Source organism: Oncorhynchus kisutch, linkage group LG29, assembly GCF_002021735.2.
Source record: "Oncorhynchus kisutch isolate 150728-3 linkage group LG29, Okis_V2, whole genome shotgun sequence".
In the NCBI taxonomy this organism is placed as follows: Eukaryota; Metazoa; Chordata; class Actinopteri; order Salmoniformes; family Salmonidae; genus Oncorhynchus; species Oncorhynchus kisutch.
The window spans coordinates 40288271-40305341 of record NC_034202.2 but is presented as its reverse complement, the minus strand read 5'-3'; the positions used below and the strand labels follow the sequence as shown (position 1 = coordinate 40305341).

The 17071-nt window shown below is 44.7% G+C and overlaps 1 protein-coding gene across 1 annotated transcript in view; it reads right to left on the bottom strand.

Moving 5' to 3' along the window:
- The window catches only part of LOC109873931 (FRAS1-related extracellular matrix protein 2), a 271004-nt gene that overhangs the window by 132356 nt on the left and 121577 nt on the right, over positions 1 to 17071 (bottom strand). The window contains 1 exon segment of the mRNA XM_031809088.1: positions 14224 to 14454. Within this exon segment, the coding sequence (XP_031664948.1) occupies positions 14224 to 14454 (231 nt within the window).

The window sequence follows — 17071 nt, the reverse complement described above, 5'->3', positions numbered from 1 at the left end:
GATTTTAGCTTCTACAATGTGAGATTTGGGTTTTCATAAGATATTGCTGCTCACTCAGTGACCCGCCCACGTGAAGAGACAGAGGTTGTAAACTATGACACACACCCCTTTTCTCCCTTCCTATATAAAGCCTTGACGACAACATAACTTCCTGTTCCGAGGATCTGAGGTCGATGGTCCTATGTCAGAATGGTTCAGAACGAAGCCAACATCAGCATGAGCTTTGGTTGCGAATGGTATGAACTTTGAACTCTTATTCACTACAGAATTGATACCTCCTAGCTGTTGAGTTAGCAAACGCAGGTTAGGAAGGATCAGACAGAGTATCCCATCTATCACACAACGCCGTTACTACAACACACCCAATTGACAACCTGAGACATTCTTCAAAGGACAGAGGACTCGGTTTGGCAACACGGCCTTCCATCTACCACCAACCTACCAAAGCGCAGCTCAGAGTAAATATTTTCCTTTACCAAATGGGCGGTAATTTAGAATGCATAAGATCCTGTATTTACGATAGCACAGATTTTTCCCTTTGTCCCTGTTTTCCCGCTCTTTCACTCAACCCCGCCCCTTTTCTTTTGTGTAACAAGCTGTCATATCTGTTCCGCCCGCTAGGGACGTTTTCCTTTATGACGTAATTTGTAATCAAGTTATGATTAATTGTGTGTATGTGAATTCTGTGTGATTAGTTAGGTATTTAGTAAATAAATAATTAAACCCAATTTTGTATTGCTGATTCAAATTGTTAGGCAGGGTTCTTGCAGATAAAATAATTTACAACTTTCAGATTATGAGACTGAAGTAACATGAAGATTAATGTTGACTGCTATTGATGTAAAATATTACTAGGTCTTTAAGAGTTTATTCGGAAGATAACAGCTCTATAAATATTATTTAGTGGTGCCCCGACTCTCTAGTTAATTACATTTACATGATTAGCTCAATCAGGTGATATTAATTACGGAGAAATTAATTTATAGAATAGCATGTTTTATCAATTAATCCGGCATAGCCAAAGACACGGCACTGATAACACAGAGAGAGACTAGCTACTGTCTAATACACTGATTTAAACACTGAAAACATAGAGAGAGACTAGCTACTGTCAAATACACTGATAACATAGAGAGAGACTAGCTACTGTCAAATACACTGATAACACAGAGAGAGACTAGCTACTGTCTTATACCCTGATAACACAGAGAGACACTAGCTACTGTCTTATACCCTGATAACACAGAGAGAGACTAGCTACTGTCAAATACACTGATAACATAGAGAGAGACTAGCTACTGTCAAATACACTGATAACATAGAGAGAGACTAGCTACTGTCAAATACACTGATAACACAGAGAGAGACTAGCTACTGTCTTATACCCTGATAACACAGAGAGACACTAGCTACTGTCTTATACCCTGATAACACAGAGAGAGACTAGCTACTGTAAAAACACTGATAACATAGAGAGAGACTAGCTACTGTCTAATACACTGATAACACAGAGAGAGACTAGCTACTGTCTTATACACTGATAACACAGAGAGAGACTAGCTACTGACTTCTACCCTGATAACACAGAGAGAGACTAGCTACAGGGATTGTTCATGTCATTAGCAAAAGAAGCCCAACTGATGTCCTCAACGTTAGAACTAAAGGCTGAGCTTGAAAACAAAGCAATAACACAAAGAGTGTTTGTCTCTCTCTCTGTGTGTGTGTGTGTGTGTGTTGTTTGCGAGTGTGTGTTTGTGTGTGTGTGTGTGTGTGTGTGTGTGTGAGTCCTAGCAAATTAAGAGAAACATCACTAGCCAGACAGTGACAAGCCTCTGGAGAGAGCATCTGAATTCTAACCCACAGACATCCTCATTCAGCTCTCATGGTTATAGAAACTAGTTCTGTTTTCTGGTAATTATAGTCTACATGGATTCTGAATTCTGCTCGATATTCAGTCTGTTTATTCTGTTTACTGTGGCAGCACCATTTCACATAATTTCTGGGTATATGTCAATGTACTTGGGGAATAAAGGTGGATGTGATTCTGATATAATGACTACAGCGTCTTCGGTCACAAACTAGCCTGACCTGACATCTAGGGAAGGTAGCAGGGCTAATACACAAACTAGCCTGATCTAACATCTAGGGAAGGTAGCAGTGCTAACACACAAACTAGCCTGACCTGACCTCTAGGGAAGGTAGCTGGACTAACACACAAACTAGCCTGATCTAACATCTAGGGAAGGTAGCAGGGCTAACACACAAACTAGCCTGACCTGACCTCTAGGGAAGGTAGCAGGGCTAATACACAAACTAGCCGGACCTGACCTCGGGAAGGTAGCTGGACTAACACACAAACTAGCCTGACCTGACCTCTAGGGAAGGTAGCTGGACTAACACACAAACTAGCCTGACCTGATCTCTAGGGAAGGTAGCTGGGCTAACACACAAACTAGCCTGACCTGACCTCTAGGGAAGGTAGCTGGACTAACACACAAACTAGCCTGATCTAACCTCTAGGGAAGGTGGCTGGGCTACCAATTTAACTAGCCTGATCTGACCTCTAGGGAAGGTAGCAGGGCTAACTAACACAACAACTAGCCTGATCTAACATCTAGGGAAGGTAACAGTGCTAACTAACACAACAACAAGCCTGATCTAACCTCTAGGGAAGGTAGCTGGGCTACCACACAAACTAGCCCAATCTAACCTCTAGGGAAGGTAGCTGGGCTACCACACAAACTAGCCCGATCTAACCTCTAGGAAAAGTAGCTGGGCTACCACACAAACTAGCCCGATCTAACCTCTAGGGAAGGTAGCTGGGCTACCAATTTAACTAGCCTGATCTAAACTCTAGGGAAGGTAGCTGGGCCACCAATTTAACTAGCCTGATCTAACCTCTAGGGAAGGTAGTTGGGCTACCAAATTAACAAGCCTAATCTAACCTCTAGGGAAGGTAGCTGGGCTGCCAAATTAACTAGCCTGATCTAACCTCTAGGGAAAGTAGCTGGGCTACCACACAAACTAGCCCGATCTAACCTCTAGGGAAGGTAGCTGGGCTACCAAATTAACTAGCCTGATCTAACCTCTAGGGAAGGTAGTTGGGCTACCAAATTAACTAGCCTGACCTGACCTCTAGGGAAGGTAGCTGGGCTACCAAATTAACAAGCCTAATCTAACCTCTAGGGAAGGTAGTTGGGCTACCAAATGAACTACCGGGTAATCTCTGGTAGTGAAGTGAGCTGTATCATAGTCCTGTCACTGCTTCACACAAACTAGCCTGATCTAACCTCTCGGGAAGGTAGCTGGGCTACCAAATTAACTAGCCCGAGCTAACCTCTAGGGAAGGTAACTGAAGGCTAACACACAAAGACAGATGCTGTCCCCATCATTAGCCTAAGTTATTCAAGGCTAATACAGCAAGCCCATATCTCATACCTTTAGAGGGAGTAAGGATGAAGATAGCTCCTAGCAATTAAGAAAAATATCCCCAGACTCTCGACAGGGAAGTTAATAGAAGACGGACAGACAAAGATAGTCATTAGTGTGACTGAATGAAGGTTTAGGTGAGAGTTATGGTGATGACCATCTACTGTTTAGAGAGTAGGCGGACGCAAAGCTGCCGTTTATCAGAGTCTTTATGAATTTAGAGGAGGTAGGCTATACAGGGCATGTCATTCAGAAGGATTGTGTTATCGATCTTGAAGAGTTTTGATGTCTTGAACAGGGACTTGACCCAGTAACCAGCTGGTTATTTATGTAAGATAGACGACAAGTACGTTTGGTTTGTAATCAATGACGCATACTGGTGGTTGCTGTTGTGAGAGTTGTTGTTGGCGTGCTCAATTCATCAACTCTGTCTGGGTGAAGGACCCGGGTTTGAAAAGAGGCACCCTCAATGGCTGCCCGTATAAATACCTGGCCATAGAGTTCTATCGAGGGTGCAACTTCCACGAGTGCCCTCCGTCTTCACGTGACCATAGAGTTGGGTAGAGGGCACACCTGCCACAAATGCCCTCTCCCCAACTCCACTCTACCGATCACAGAATTGTGTACAGTCGTTAAGGTTAATCCACATGCCATACACTTTAGAAGGTTTAGGCATTCCGCTGTCTAGTGTTCTAAGAGCGAATCCTTGGAAATAAAGGAAGCATCCTTACCCTCTGAAGGGATGTGGCTAAAAGCCAACCAACAGCAAGATAGAGGCAGCCCTCATCATTAGTGAATGTTATCCTAGGCTTATAGAGTGTTTTCTCAACTTTAGAGGGAGCAAGGCAATACACAAAGACCCCTCACAATTAGAGAAACCCTCAGAGAGGGTAGCTAGCACACAGAAACATAGAGACAACCGTCATCTTTAGAGTACTGCTAGGTTAGTATAGCATGCCCTGAGGTTTAGACAGACTAGAGAGACAAGCTAACCTGTTAAGTGTCCTCGCAATTACGGGGGGAAATCAGGAAAACATCACTATATCAACCTAGCCTCCAGAGAGAATAGCTACAGGCTAACAGGCAGAGACCCAAACAACAGAGAGGGTGTAGTCATCATTAGAGAAGCTAGTGCAGGGCTAACAACAGTCACAGCCAGGGGTTCTCCGGGCCATTAGTTTAAGAAGAAACAGCAGCAAATCTCCTTCTCTTTCTCTCCCCTCTCTTTTTGCTCACTCTTTTCTCTCTCTGTCAAACTTTTTCTGTCTCTCTCTTTCCCCTCTTTCCATGTCTCTCTCTCCCTCTCTCTTGCTCTTTCTCTCCATCGATCTCTCTTTCTCTGTCTCTCTCCCCGCTCTCTCTCTCTGTCATATTACAACAAACCAAGCCTTCCCTCCATATAACCATAATTAACCCACAGGGGAAGTGAAGAAAGAGAGAAAGGAGGAGAGAGAGAGAGATCGAGAGAACGTGAGATAATTAAAGAGAGAATGGGAAGAAAGGAGACAGAGGTTTGATAGAGAGAGAAGGAGGAGGGTAGAGAGAGAGGTTGGCTAGAGAGAGGGAGAAGGAGGAGGGTAGAGAGAGAGGTTTGCTAGAGAGAGGGAGAAGGAGGAGGGTAGAGAGTGAGTTTGGCTAGAGAGAGGGAGAAGGAGGAGGGTAGAGAGAGAGGTTGGCTAGAGAGAAGGGGAAGGAGGAGGGTAGAGAAAGAGGTTGGCTAGAGAGAGGGGGAAGGAGGAGGGTAGAGAGAGAGGTTGGCTAGAGAGAGGGAGAAGGAGGAGGGTAGAGAGAGAGGTTGGCTAGAGAGAGGGGGAAGGAGGAGGGTAGAGAGAGAGGTTGGCTAGAGAGAGGGGGAAGGAGGAGGGTAGAGAGAGAGATTGGCTAGAGAGAGTGGGAAGGAGGAGGGTAGAGAGAGAGGTTGTCTAGAGAGAGGGGGAAGGAGGAGGGTAGAGAGAGAGTTTGGCTAGAGAGAGGGGGAAGGAGGAGGGTAGAGAGAGAGGTTGAATAGAGAGAGGGGGAAGGAGGAGGGTAGAGAGAGAGGTTGGCTAGAGAGAGTGGGAAGGAGGAGGGTAGAGAGAGAGGTTGGCTAGAGAGAGGGAGAAGGAGGAGGGTAGAGAGAGAGGTTGGCTAGAGAGAGGGAGAAGGAGGAGGGTAGAGAGAGAGGTTGGCTAGAGAGAGGGAGAAGAAGGAGGGTAGAGAGAGAGAGAGGTTGGCTAGAGAGAGGGGGAAGGAGGAGGGTAGAGAGAGAGGTTTGCTAGAGAGAGGAGGAAGGAGGAGGGTAGAGAGAGAGGTTGGCTAGAGAGAGGGGGAAGGAGGAGGGTAGAGAGAGAGGTTGGCTAGAGAGAGGGGGAAGGAGGAGGGTAGAGAAAGAGGTTGAATAGAGAGAGGGATAGGGCGGAGGATAGAGAGAGAGGTTGAATAGAGCGAGGGAGAGGGATATGATGGATAGAGAGAGAGGTTGAATAGAGCGAGGGAGAGGGATATGATGGATAGAGAGAGCTAGAGAGAGATACAAAAAAAGAAGAGGAAAATAGAAAGAGAGAGAGAGAGAGAGATAATGAATCAAAGGAGGACGCTGCATCATTATAAAGGGAATCTCTGCACATCTATAATGATCTAAATATACACGGGAGTAACAACAAAAACACACAACACAGTAACCTAAAAAACACCAACATTTCTCTATAGCGGTGAGAGTAAATTAGCTCATTAGTTTCACCTGTGTGGTAGTCTAGGTAGGCTCCTGCACCGTAGCAGGATAACCGAGTTGACTGGGTAGGCTCCTGCACCGTAGCAGGATAACGGGGTTGACTGGGTAGGCTCCTGCACCGTAGCAGGATAACCGAGTTGACTGGGTAGGCTCCTGCACCGTAGCAGGATAACAGAGTTGACTGGGTAGGCTCCTGCACCGTAGCAGGATAACAGGGTTGACTGGGTAGGCTCCTGCACCGTAGCAGGATAACAGGGTTGACTGGGTAGGCTCCTGCACCGTAGCAGGATAACAGAGTTGACTGGGTAGGCTCCTGCACCGTAGCAGGATAACAGGGTTGACTGGGTAGGCTCCTGCACCGTAGCAGGATAACAGAGTTGACTGGGTAGGCTCCTGCACCGTAGCAGGATAACAGGGTTGACTGGGTAGGCTCCTGCACCGTAGCAGGATAACAGGGTTGACTGGGTAGGCTCCTGCACCGTAGCAGGATAACAGGGTTGACTGGGTAGGCTCCTGCACCGTAGCAGGATAACCGAGTTGACTGGGTAGGCTCCTGCACCGTAGCAGGATAACAGGGTTGACTGGGAGGCTCCTGCACCGTAGCAGGATAACAGAGTTGACTGGTTAGGTTACTGTACAATAACAGGATGACAGGGTTGACTGGGTAGGCTCCTGCACCGTAGCAGGAAAACCGAGTTGACTGGGTAGGCTCCTGCACCGTAGCAGGATAACAGAGTTGACTGGGTAGGCTCCTGCACCGTAGCAGGATAACAGAGTCGACTGGGTAGGCTCCTGCACCGTAGCAGGATAACAGAGTTGACTGGGTAGGCTCCTGCACCGTAGCAGGATAACCGAGTTGACTGGGTAGGCTCCTGCACCGTAGCAGGATAACAGAGTTGACTGGGTAGGCTCCTGCACCGTAGCAGGATAACAGAGTTGACTGGGTAGGCTCCTGCACTGTAGCAGGATAACAGGGTTGACTGGGTAGGCTCCTGCACCGTAGCAGGATAACAGAGTTGACTGGGTAGGCTCCTGCACCGTAGCAGGATAACAGGGTTGACTGGGTAGGCTCCTGCACCGTAGCAGGATAACAGAGTTGACTGGGTAGGCTCCTGCACCGTAGCAGGATAACAGGGTTGACTGGGTAGGCTCCTGCACCGTAGCAGGATAACAGAGTTGACTGGGTAGGCTCCTGCACCGTAGCAGGATAACAGAGTTGACTGGGTAGGCTCCTGCACCGTAGCAGGATAACAGGGTTGACTGGTTAGGCTCCTGCACCGTAGCAGGATGACAGGGTTGACTGGGTAGGCTCCTGCACCGTAGCAGGATAACAGAGTTGACTGGGTAGGCTCCTGCACCGTAGCAGGATAACAGGGTTGACTGGTTAGGCTCCTGCACCGTAGCAGGATGACAGGGTTGACTGGGTAGGCTCCTGCACCGTAGCAGGATAACAGAGTTGACTGGGTAGGCTCCTGCACCGTAGCAGGATAACAGAGTTGACTGGTTAGGTTACTGTACAATAACAGGATGACAGGGTTGACTGGGAAGGCTTCTGTACTAGAGCAGGATACCAGGGTTGACTGGGGGGCTCCTGCACCGTAGCAGGATAACAGAGTTGACTGGTTAGGTTACTGTACAATAACAGGATGACAGGGTTGACTGGGAAGGCTTCTGTACTAGAGCAGGATACCAGGGTTGACTGAGTAGGCTCCTGTACTATAGCAAGATAACAGGGTTGACTCGGTATGCTCCTGTACTGTTTCAGGATTACAGGGTTGACTCGGTATGCTGCTGTACTGTTTCAGGATAACAGGGTTGACTCAGTATGCTCCTGTACTATAGCAGGATTACAGGGTTTACTCGGTATGCTGCTGTACTAGAGCAGGATAACAGGGTTGACTGAGTAGGCTCCTGTACTATAGCAGGATAACAGGGTTGACTGAGTAGGCTCCTGTACTATAGCAGGATAACAGGGTTGACTGAGTAGCCTCCTGTACTATAGCAAGATAACAGGGTTGACTCGGTATGCTCCTGTACTATAGCAGGATTACAGGGTTGACTCAGTATGCTCCTGTACTATAGCAGGATTACAGGGTTGACTCAGTATGCTGCTGTACTGTAGCAAGATAACAGGGTTGACTCGGTATGCTCCTGTACTGTTTCAGGATAACAGGGTTGACTCAGTATGCTCCTGTACTGTTTCAGGATAACAGGGTTGACTCGGTATGCTCCTGTACTGTTTCAGGATAACAGGGTTGACTCGGTATGCTCCTGTACTGTTTCAGGATAACAGGGTTGACTCGGTATGCTCCTGTACTGTTTCAGGATAACAGGGTTGACTCGGTATGCTCCTGTACTGTTTCAGGATAACAGGGTTGACTCGGTATGCTCCTGTACTGTTTCAGGATAACAGGGTTGACTCGGTATGCTGCTGTACTGTTTCAGGATAACAGGGTTGACTCGGTATGCTGCTGTACTATAGCAGGATTACAGGGTTGACTCGGTATGCTTCTGTACTAGAGCAGGATAACATGGTTGACTGGGTAGGTTTCTGTACAGTAATGTCACCTACAGGCTACAGCAACTTAAGTTAACTGAATTTGTGTCTGAACAGAAAAGCGAGAGGTGAAGATAATGACAGACTGTTATTTAAACTTGTTGATGTTTTCCTTAAATGCAATAATGCTTTGGTAGTTTGATACAGAGAGATATATTATACATACAGTACTATGCTATACATCCTATATTATACTATACTGTATTATACTGTACTATATTATGCTATACTACACTATATTATACGATAATATATTCTCCTATACTATATTAGACTATTTTTACCACAGTATATTATACTATACTACACTACACTGCATTATACTACACTATATTACACTGTAATATACTATATTATACTATACTATATTATACTGTACCGTATTATACTATATTTTACTATACTATATCATACTATATTCTACTATACTATATTATACTATATTACATTATACTATGCTATATTATACTATACTATAGTGTACTATACTTTATTCTACTATACTATACTATACTATATTATACTATACTATGCTATAATTTACTATACCATACTATACTATACTGTATTATATTATACTATACCATACTATATTATACTATATTTCACTATATTATATTATACTATATTATACTATATATTGCTTTACTATATAATCTATACTGTATTTTACTATATTATACTATACCATATTATACTATACTGTATTATATTATACTATACCATACTATACTATACTGTATTATATTATACTATACCATACTATATTATACTATATTTCACTATATTATATTATACTATATTATACTATATATTGCTTTACTATATAATCTATACTGTATTTTACTATATTATACTATATTTTACTATACTAAATTATACTATACAATATTATATTTTACTGTACTACACTATACTATATTTTACTATAGTATATTCTACTATACTATACTATATTATACCATACTATAGTATAAAACTATTATACTATATTATACTATGCTATATTACACTATTCTATATAACACTATACTATGCTATATTTTACTATACTATATTATACTATACTACACTATACTATATTATACTATATTATACTGTACTATACTATATTATACTGTACTATATTGTACTATATTATGCTATGCTATACTATATTATACTACATTTTACTATACTATATTCTACTATACTATATTCTACTATACTATATTCTACTATACGATAGTATAATATATTATATTATACTATATTTTACTTTACTATATCATACTTTACTATATTTTGCATTATTATATTATACTATACTATATTTTACTAAATGATACTATACTATTTTATTTATTTTTTATTTCACCTTTATTTAACCAGGTAGGCTAGTTGAGAACAAGTTCTCATTTGCAACTGCGACCTGGCCAAGATAAAGCATAGCAGTGTGAGCAGACAACAAAGAGTTACACAAGGAGTAAACAATTAACAAGTCAATAACACAGTAGAAAACAAAGGGGGAGTCTATATACAATGTGTGCAAAAGGCATGAGGAGGTAGGCAAATAATTACAATTTTGCAGATTAACACTGGAGTGATGAATGATCAGATGGTCATGTACAGGTAGAGATATTGGTGTGCAAAAGAGCAGAAAAGTAAATAAATAAAAACAGTATGGGGATGAGGTAGGTGAAAAAGGGTGGGCTATTTACCAATAGACTATGTACAGCTGCAGCGATCGGTTAGCTGCTCAGATAGCTGATGTTTGAAGTTGGTGAGGGAGATAAAAGTCTCCAACTTCAGCGATTTTTGCAATTCGTTCCAGTCACAGGCAGCAGAGTACTGGAACGAAAGGCGGCCAAATGAGGTGTTGGCTTTAGGGATGATCAGTGAGATACACCTGCTGGAGCGCGTGCTACGGATGGGTGTTGCCATCGTGACCAGTGAGCTGAGATAAGGCGGAGCTTTACCTAGCATGGACTTGTAGATGACCTGGAGCCAGTGGGTCTGGCGACGAATATGTAGCGAGGGCCAGCCGACTAGAGCATACAAGTCGCAGTGGTGGGTGGTATAAGGTGCTTTAGTGACGAAACGGATGGCACTGTGATAGACTGCATCCAGTTTGCTGAGTAGAGTGTTAGAAGCCATTTTGTAGATGACATCGCCGAAGTCGAGGATCGGTAGGATAGTCAGTTTTACTAGGGTAAGCTTGGCGGCGTGAGTGAAGGAGGCTTTGTTGCGGAATAGAAAGCCGACTCTTGATTTGATTTTCGATTGGAGATGTTTGATATGAGTCTGGAAGGAGAGTTTGCAGTCTAGCCAGACACCTAGGTACTTATAGACGTCCACATATTCTAGGTCGGAACCATCCAGGGTGGTGATGCTAGTCGGGCATGCGGGTGCAGGCAGCGACCGGTTGAAAAGCATGCATTTGGTTTTACTAGCGTTTAAGAGCAGTTGGAGGCCAAGGAAGGAGTGTTGTATGGCATTGAAGCTTGTTTGGAGGTTAGATAGCACAGTGTCCAAAGACGGGCCGAAAGTATATAGAATGGTGTCGTCTGCGTAGAGGTGGATCAGGGAATCGCCCGCAGCAAGAGCAACATCATTGATATACACAGAGAAAAGAGTCGGCCCGAGAATTGAACCCTGTGGCACCCCCATAGAGACTGCCAGAGGACCGGACAGCATGCCCTCCGATTTGACACACTGAACTCTGTCTGCAAAGTAATTGGTGAACCAGGCAAGGCAGTCATCCGAAAAACCGAGGCTCCTGAGTCTGCCGATAAGAATATGGTGATTGACAGAGTCGAAAGCCTTGGCAAGGTCGATGAAGACGGCTGCACAGTACTGTCTTTTATCGATGGCGGTTATGATATCGTTGAGTACCTTGAGTGTGGCTGAGGTGCACCCATGACCGGCTCGGAAACCAGATTGCACAGCGGAGAAGGTACGGTGGGATTCGAGATGGTCAGTGACCTGTTTGTTGACTTGGCTTTCGAAGACCTTAGATAGGCAGGGCAGGATGGATATAGGTCTGTAACAGTTTGGGTCCAGGGTGTCTCCCCCTTTGAAGAGGGGGATGACTGCGGCAGCTTTCCAATCCTTGGGGATCTCAGACGATATGAAAGAGAGGTTGAACAGGCTGGTAATAGGGGTTGCGACAATGGTGGCAGATAGTTTCAGAAATAGAGGGTCCAGATTGTCAAGCCCAGCTAATTTGTACGGGTCCAGGTTTTGCAGCTCTTTCAGAACATCTGCTATCTGGATTTGGGTAAAGGAGAACCTGGAGAGGCTTGGGCGAGGAGCTGCGGGGGGGGCGGAGCTGTTGGCCGAGGTTGAAGTAGCCAGGCGGAAGGCATGGCCAGCCGTTGAGAAATGCTTATTGAAGTTTTCGATAATCATGGATTTATCAGTGGTGACCGTGTTACCTAGCCTCAGTGCAGTGGGCAGCTGGGAGGAGGTGCTCTTGTTCTCCATGGACTTCACAGTGTCCCAGCACTTTTTGGAGTTGGAGCTACAGGATGCAAACTTCTGCCTGAAGAAGCTGGCCTTAGCTTTCCTGACTGACTGCGTGTATTGGTTCCGGACTTCCCTGAACAGTTGCATATCACGGGGACTATTCGATGCTATTGCAGTCCGCCACAGGATGTTTTTGTGCTGGTCGAGGGCAGTTAGGTCTGGGGTGAACCAAGGGCTGTATCTGTTCTTAGTTCTGCATTTTTGAACGGAGCATGCTTATCTAAAATGGTGAGGAAGTTACTTTTAAAGAATGACCAGGCATCCTCAACTGACGGGATGAGGTTTATGTCCTTCCAGGATACCCGGGCCAGGTCGATTAGAAAGGCCTGCTCACAGAAGTGTTTTAGGGAGCGTTTGACAGTGATGAGGGGTGGTCGTTTGACTGCGGCTCCGTAGCGGATACAGGCAATGAGGCAGTAATCGCTGAGATCCTGGTTGAAGACAGAGGAGGTGTATTTGGAGGGCCAGTTGGTCAGGATGACGTCTATGAGGGTGCCCTTGTTTACAGAGTTAGGGTTGTACCTGGTGGGTTCCTTGATGATTTGTGCATCAGCTACGTAGCCAAGAGATCAGTGTCCAGGGGGCAGCGGTGGATGGGGCAGGGAAGCTGGACTGGCGAGTGTTATCCAGGTAAAAAAAAACTAACAATGACTAAATAGCTTGTAGCTAGTTAGCTGGTTAGCTTCTGGAGGTTCTTGAGGGTGTTCTAAAAATAAAAAAATAATAGCGATTCCGTATCACATTGGGTGAGGCAGGTTTCCGGAAGGTATGAACAAATTAAAAGTCAAAAGAGATAGAAAGTAAATATGGGTCCGGTGAGCGTTTGGGACGCGGAGATTCAGGCGGTTAGCAGGCCTGTGCTAACAAGCTAACAGTTTGTAGGCCCGGGCTAGACAAGGTAGCAGTTAGCGGACCGGAGCTGGACAAGCTAGCAGTTAGCAGGCCGAATTAGCAAGCAGGGAGATAGCGAGGGCTAGAGAGTTAGCCTTTGGGGGATGTCGCGATGGGGTGAGTCTGTTTATTCCTCTTCATGCGATGACATCGATAGACCGGTCGTGGGCCCGGGTATTGTAGCTCAGGAGTATGCTACGGTGGTAGCACAGGTGCGACGGCCGGGCTAGCTTCAAGCTAAGTGGGTGGAAACGCTAGCCAGGAGTAATCATCCGGGGTTGCGGTTTAGCTAGATAGCTAGTTGCTGAAAAATCCAGCTGAAAGATGTTCCGTTTGCGGTGGGAATCCGGGGATGAAAAATAAATAGGTCCGTTATGCTCTGGTTAGAGTCGCGTTGTACGAACAGGCGAGAGCTTTCCGAACTACAGGTTAGCTGATGACCGGTTAGCTGAAGACCGCTAGCATACCCGCTGGTTAGCTGGCTAGCTTCAGTTGAGGGGTCCCGAAGTAAATATAAATACTTTAGGAAAAATAGCTACATTGGGTGAGTCGGGTTGCAGGAGAGTATTTGGAAGCTTAGGGTTTAGCAAAATGTTTTCAAAGAGATATGCGGAGAAAATATGTAAAAAACGAAAAAGAAACGATATATACAGGGACACGACAGGACAGGACGACTTACTGCTACGCCATCTTGGGATGGGCCCTATATTATACTATATTATGCTATATGTTACTATACTATATTATACTATATTTTACTATACTATATTATACTATACTATGTTATATTATACTGGGCTATACTATATTATCATATACTATATTATACTATACTATAGTGTACTATACTTTATTCTACTATACTATATTATACTATGCTATAATTTACTATACCATACTATACTATACTGTATTATATTATACTATACCATACTATATTATACCATATTTCACTATACTATATTATACTATATTATACTATACTATACTATATTTTACTCTACTATATTATACAGTACTCTATTATACATACTACATATAGCAGCAGTACCAGTGTACCAGCGGTGGCTGGTGGGTGGAGATATAGGAGCAGGAGCAGGGGACTCTAGATCAGCAGATGTGTACTAACCGTCGGAAGGGCCCAGTATTTCCACCATGGCGGTGGCAGGGAATTCCAGTGCTCCCATAACGGGCTCAGACAGAAGGATCCGGAAGGTTTCAGACTGTTCAAAGATCCCGTCGGCAAGGATCACAACACGCCAGGTGGCACGTGTCTGGCCAGGGATAAACTGTACCTGCTTCTGGGAGTGACCCTTAAAGGCCTGGTCATTCTCTGCACTGCCGCTCTGGGTACCAATACCTGGAGGGGAGGGAGAGAGGGGATGGAGGAGAGGGGAGAGAAAAGGTGGCGAGGATGAGATAAGGACATTTTTAAAAGGAAGACAGAGAAATATGAAGGGGGATTGAGAGAGTAAGAGATGAGGAAAGAAAGGGAGAGTGGGAAAAGGTGAGAGGAAGAAGACAAAGAGAAAACAGGAAGACAGTGAGTTATTCACACAGTTGTTCTCTCTCTCTCTCTCTCTCTCTCTCTATCTCTCTCTCTCTCTGTGTCTCTCTCTGTCTCTCTCTCTCTCTCTCTGTCTCTCTCTCTCTGTCTCTCTCTTTCTCTCTCTGTCTCTCTCTCTCTACGTGTCTCTCTCTCTCTCTCTGTCTCTCTCTCTGTCTCTCTCTCTGTCTCTCTCTCTCTCTCCCTCATATTATGTGCAAATAGTTAAACTACAAAAGGGAAAAAAATAAATATGAGTTGTATTTACAATGGTGTTTGTTCTTCACTGGTTGCCCTTTTCTTGTGGCAACAGGTCACATATATTGCTGCTGTGACGGCACACTGTGGTATTTCAACCAGTAGTTTATTAAAATTGTTGTTTTTTTCTTCGAATTCTTCGTGGATCTGTGTGAAATGTGAATTTCTGAAGGAAATGTGTGTCTCTAATATGGTTATACATTTGGCAGAAGGTTAGGAAGTGCATCTCAGTTTCCACCTCATTTTGTGGGCAGTGAGCACATATCATGTCTTCTCTTGAGAGCCAAGTCTGCCAACAGCAGCTTTTCTCAATAGCAAGGCTATGCTCACTGAGTCTGTACATAGTCAAAGCTTTCCTTGTCAGATATTCTGCCACTGTGTACTCTCTGTTTAGGGCCAAGCAGAATTCTAGTTTGCTCTGTTTTCTTGTTAATTCTTTCCAATGTGTCAAGTAATTATCTTTTTGTTTTCTCATGATTTGGTTGCTGCTGTCCCGGGGCGGTCTCTCTCTCTCTGTCTGTCTGTCTGTCTGTCTGTCTGTCTGTCTGTCTGTCTGTCTGTCTGTCTGTCTGTCTGTCTGTCTGTCTGTCTCTGTCTCTGTCTCTGTCTCTGTCTCTGTCTCTGTCTCTGTCTCTCTCTCTCTCTCTCTCTCTCTCTCTCTCTCTCTCTCTCTCTCTCTCTCTCTCTCTCTCTCTCTCTCTCTCTCTCTCTCTCTCTCTCTCTCTCTCTCTCTCTCTCTCTCTCTCTCTCTCTCTCTCTCTCTCTCTCTCTCTCTCTCTCTCTCTCTCTCTCTCTCTCTCTCTCTCTCTCTCTCTCTCTCTCTCTCTGAGCCACAGGGAAGTGAGGGATGAGTGTACGTCAGAAGCGTTTCCATAAATAAATACTACATTTACAGGGATGGATTAGCTAACACATGCGTGCTGGTATAATGACTGTTTTTTTGTTACAGAGACATTATTCAGCATCCTGGCCACATGACACTCAATACTATTTCTAGAGCTGTCACACACACACACACACACACACACACACACACACACACACACACACACACACACACTCACACACACACACACACACACACACACACACACACACACACACACACACACACACACACACACACACACACACACACACACACACACACACACACACACACACACACACACACACACACACACACACACACACACACACACACACACACACACACACACACACACACACACACACACACACACACACACACACACACACTCACACACACACACACACACACACACACACACACACACACACACACACACACAACACACACACACACACACACACACACACACACACACACCACACACACACACACACACACACACACACACACACACACACACACACACACACACACACACACACTCACACACACACACACACACACACACACACACACACACACACACACACACACACACACACACACACACACACACACACACACACACACACACACACACACACACACACACACACACACCACACACACACACACACAGTGCATTATATACATATTTTGTTACATTACAACCTTCAAACAATATTCTAAATTAAAAATTAAAGATTAAAGATTAAAGCAAAAAGAAGTTGAGACATTTTTGAAAATGTATTTAAAAAAAAAATGGAAATATCACATTTACATAAGTATTCAGACCCTTTACTCAGTACTTTGTTAAAGCACCTTGGGCAGTGATTACAGCCTTGAGTCTTCTTGGGTACGACCCTACAACCTTGGTGGGGTGTTTCTCCCATTCTGCTCTGCAGATCCCCTCAAGCTCTGTCAGGTTGGATGGGGAGCCTCACTGCACAACTATTTTCATCTCCAGAGATGTTCGATTGGGTTCAAGTCCAGGTTGTGGCTGGGCCACTCAAGGACATTCAAAGACTTGTCTCGAAGCCACTCCTGTGTTGTCTTGGCTGTGTGGTTAGGGTCGTTGTCCTGTTGGAAGGTGAACCTTCGCACCAGTCTGAGGTCCTGAGATGGGATCTCTCTGTACTTTGCTCCGTTCATCGTTCCCTCATTCCTGACTAGTCTAACGGTCCCTACAGCTGAAAAACATCCCCATAGCATGATGCTGCCACCACTATGCTTCACTGTAGGGATGGTGCCAGGTTTCCT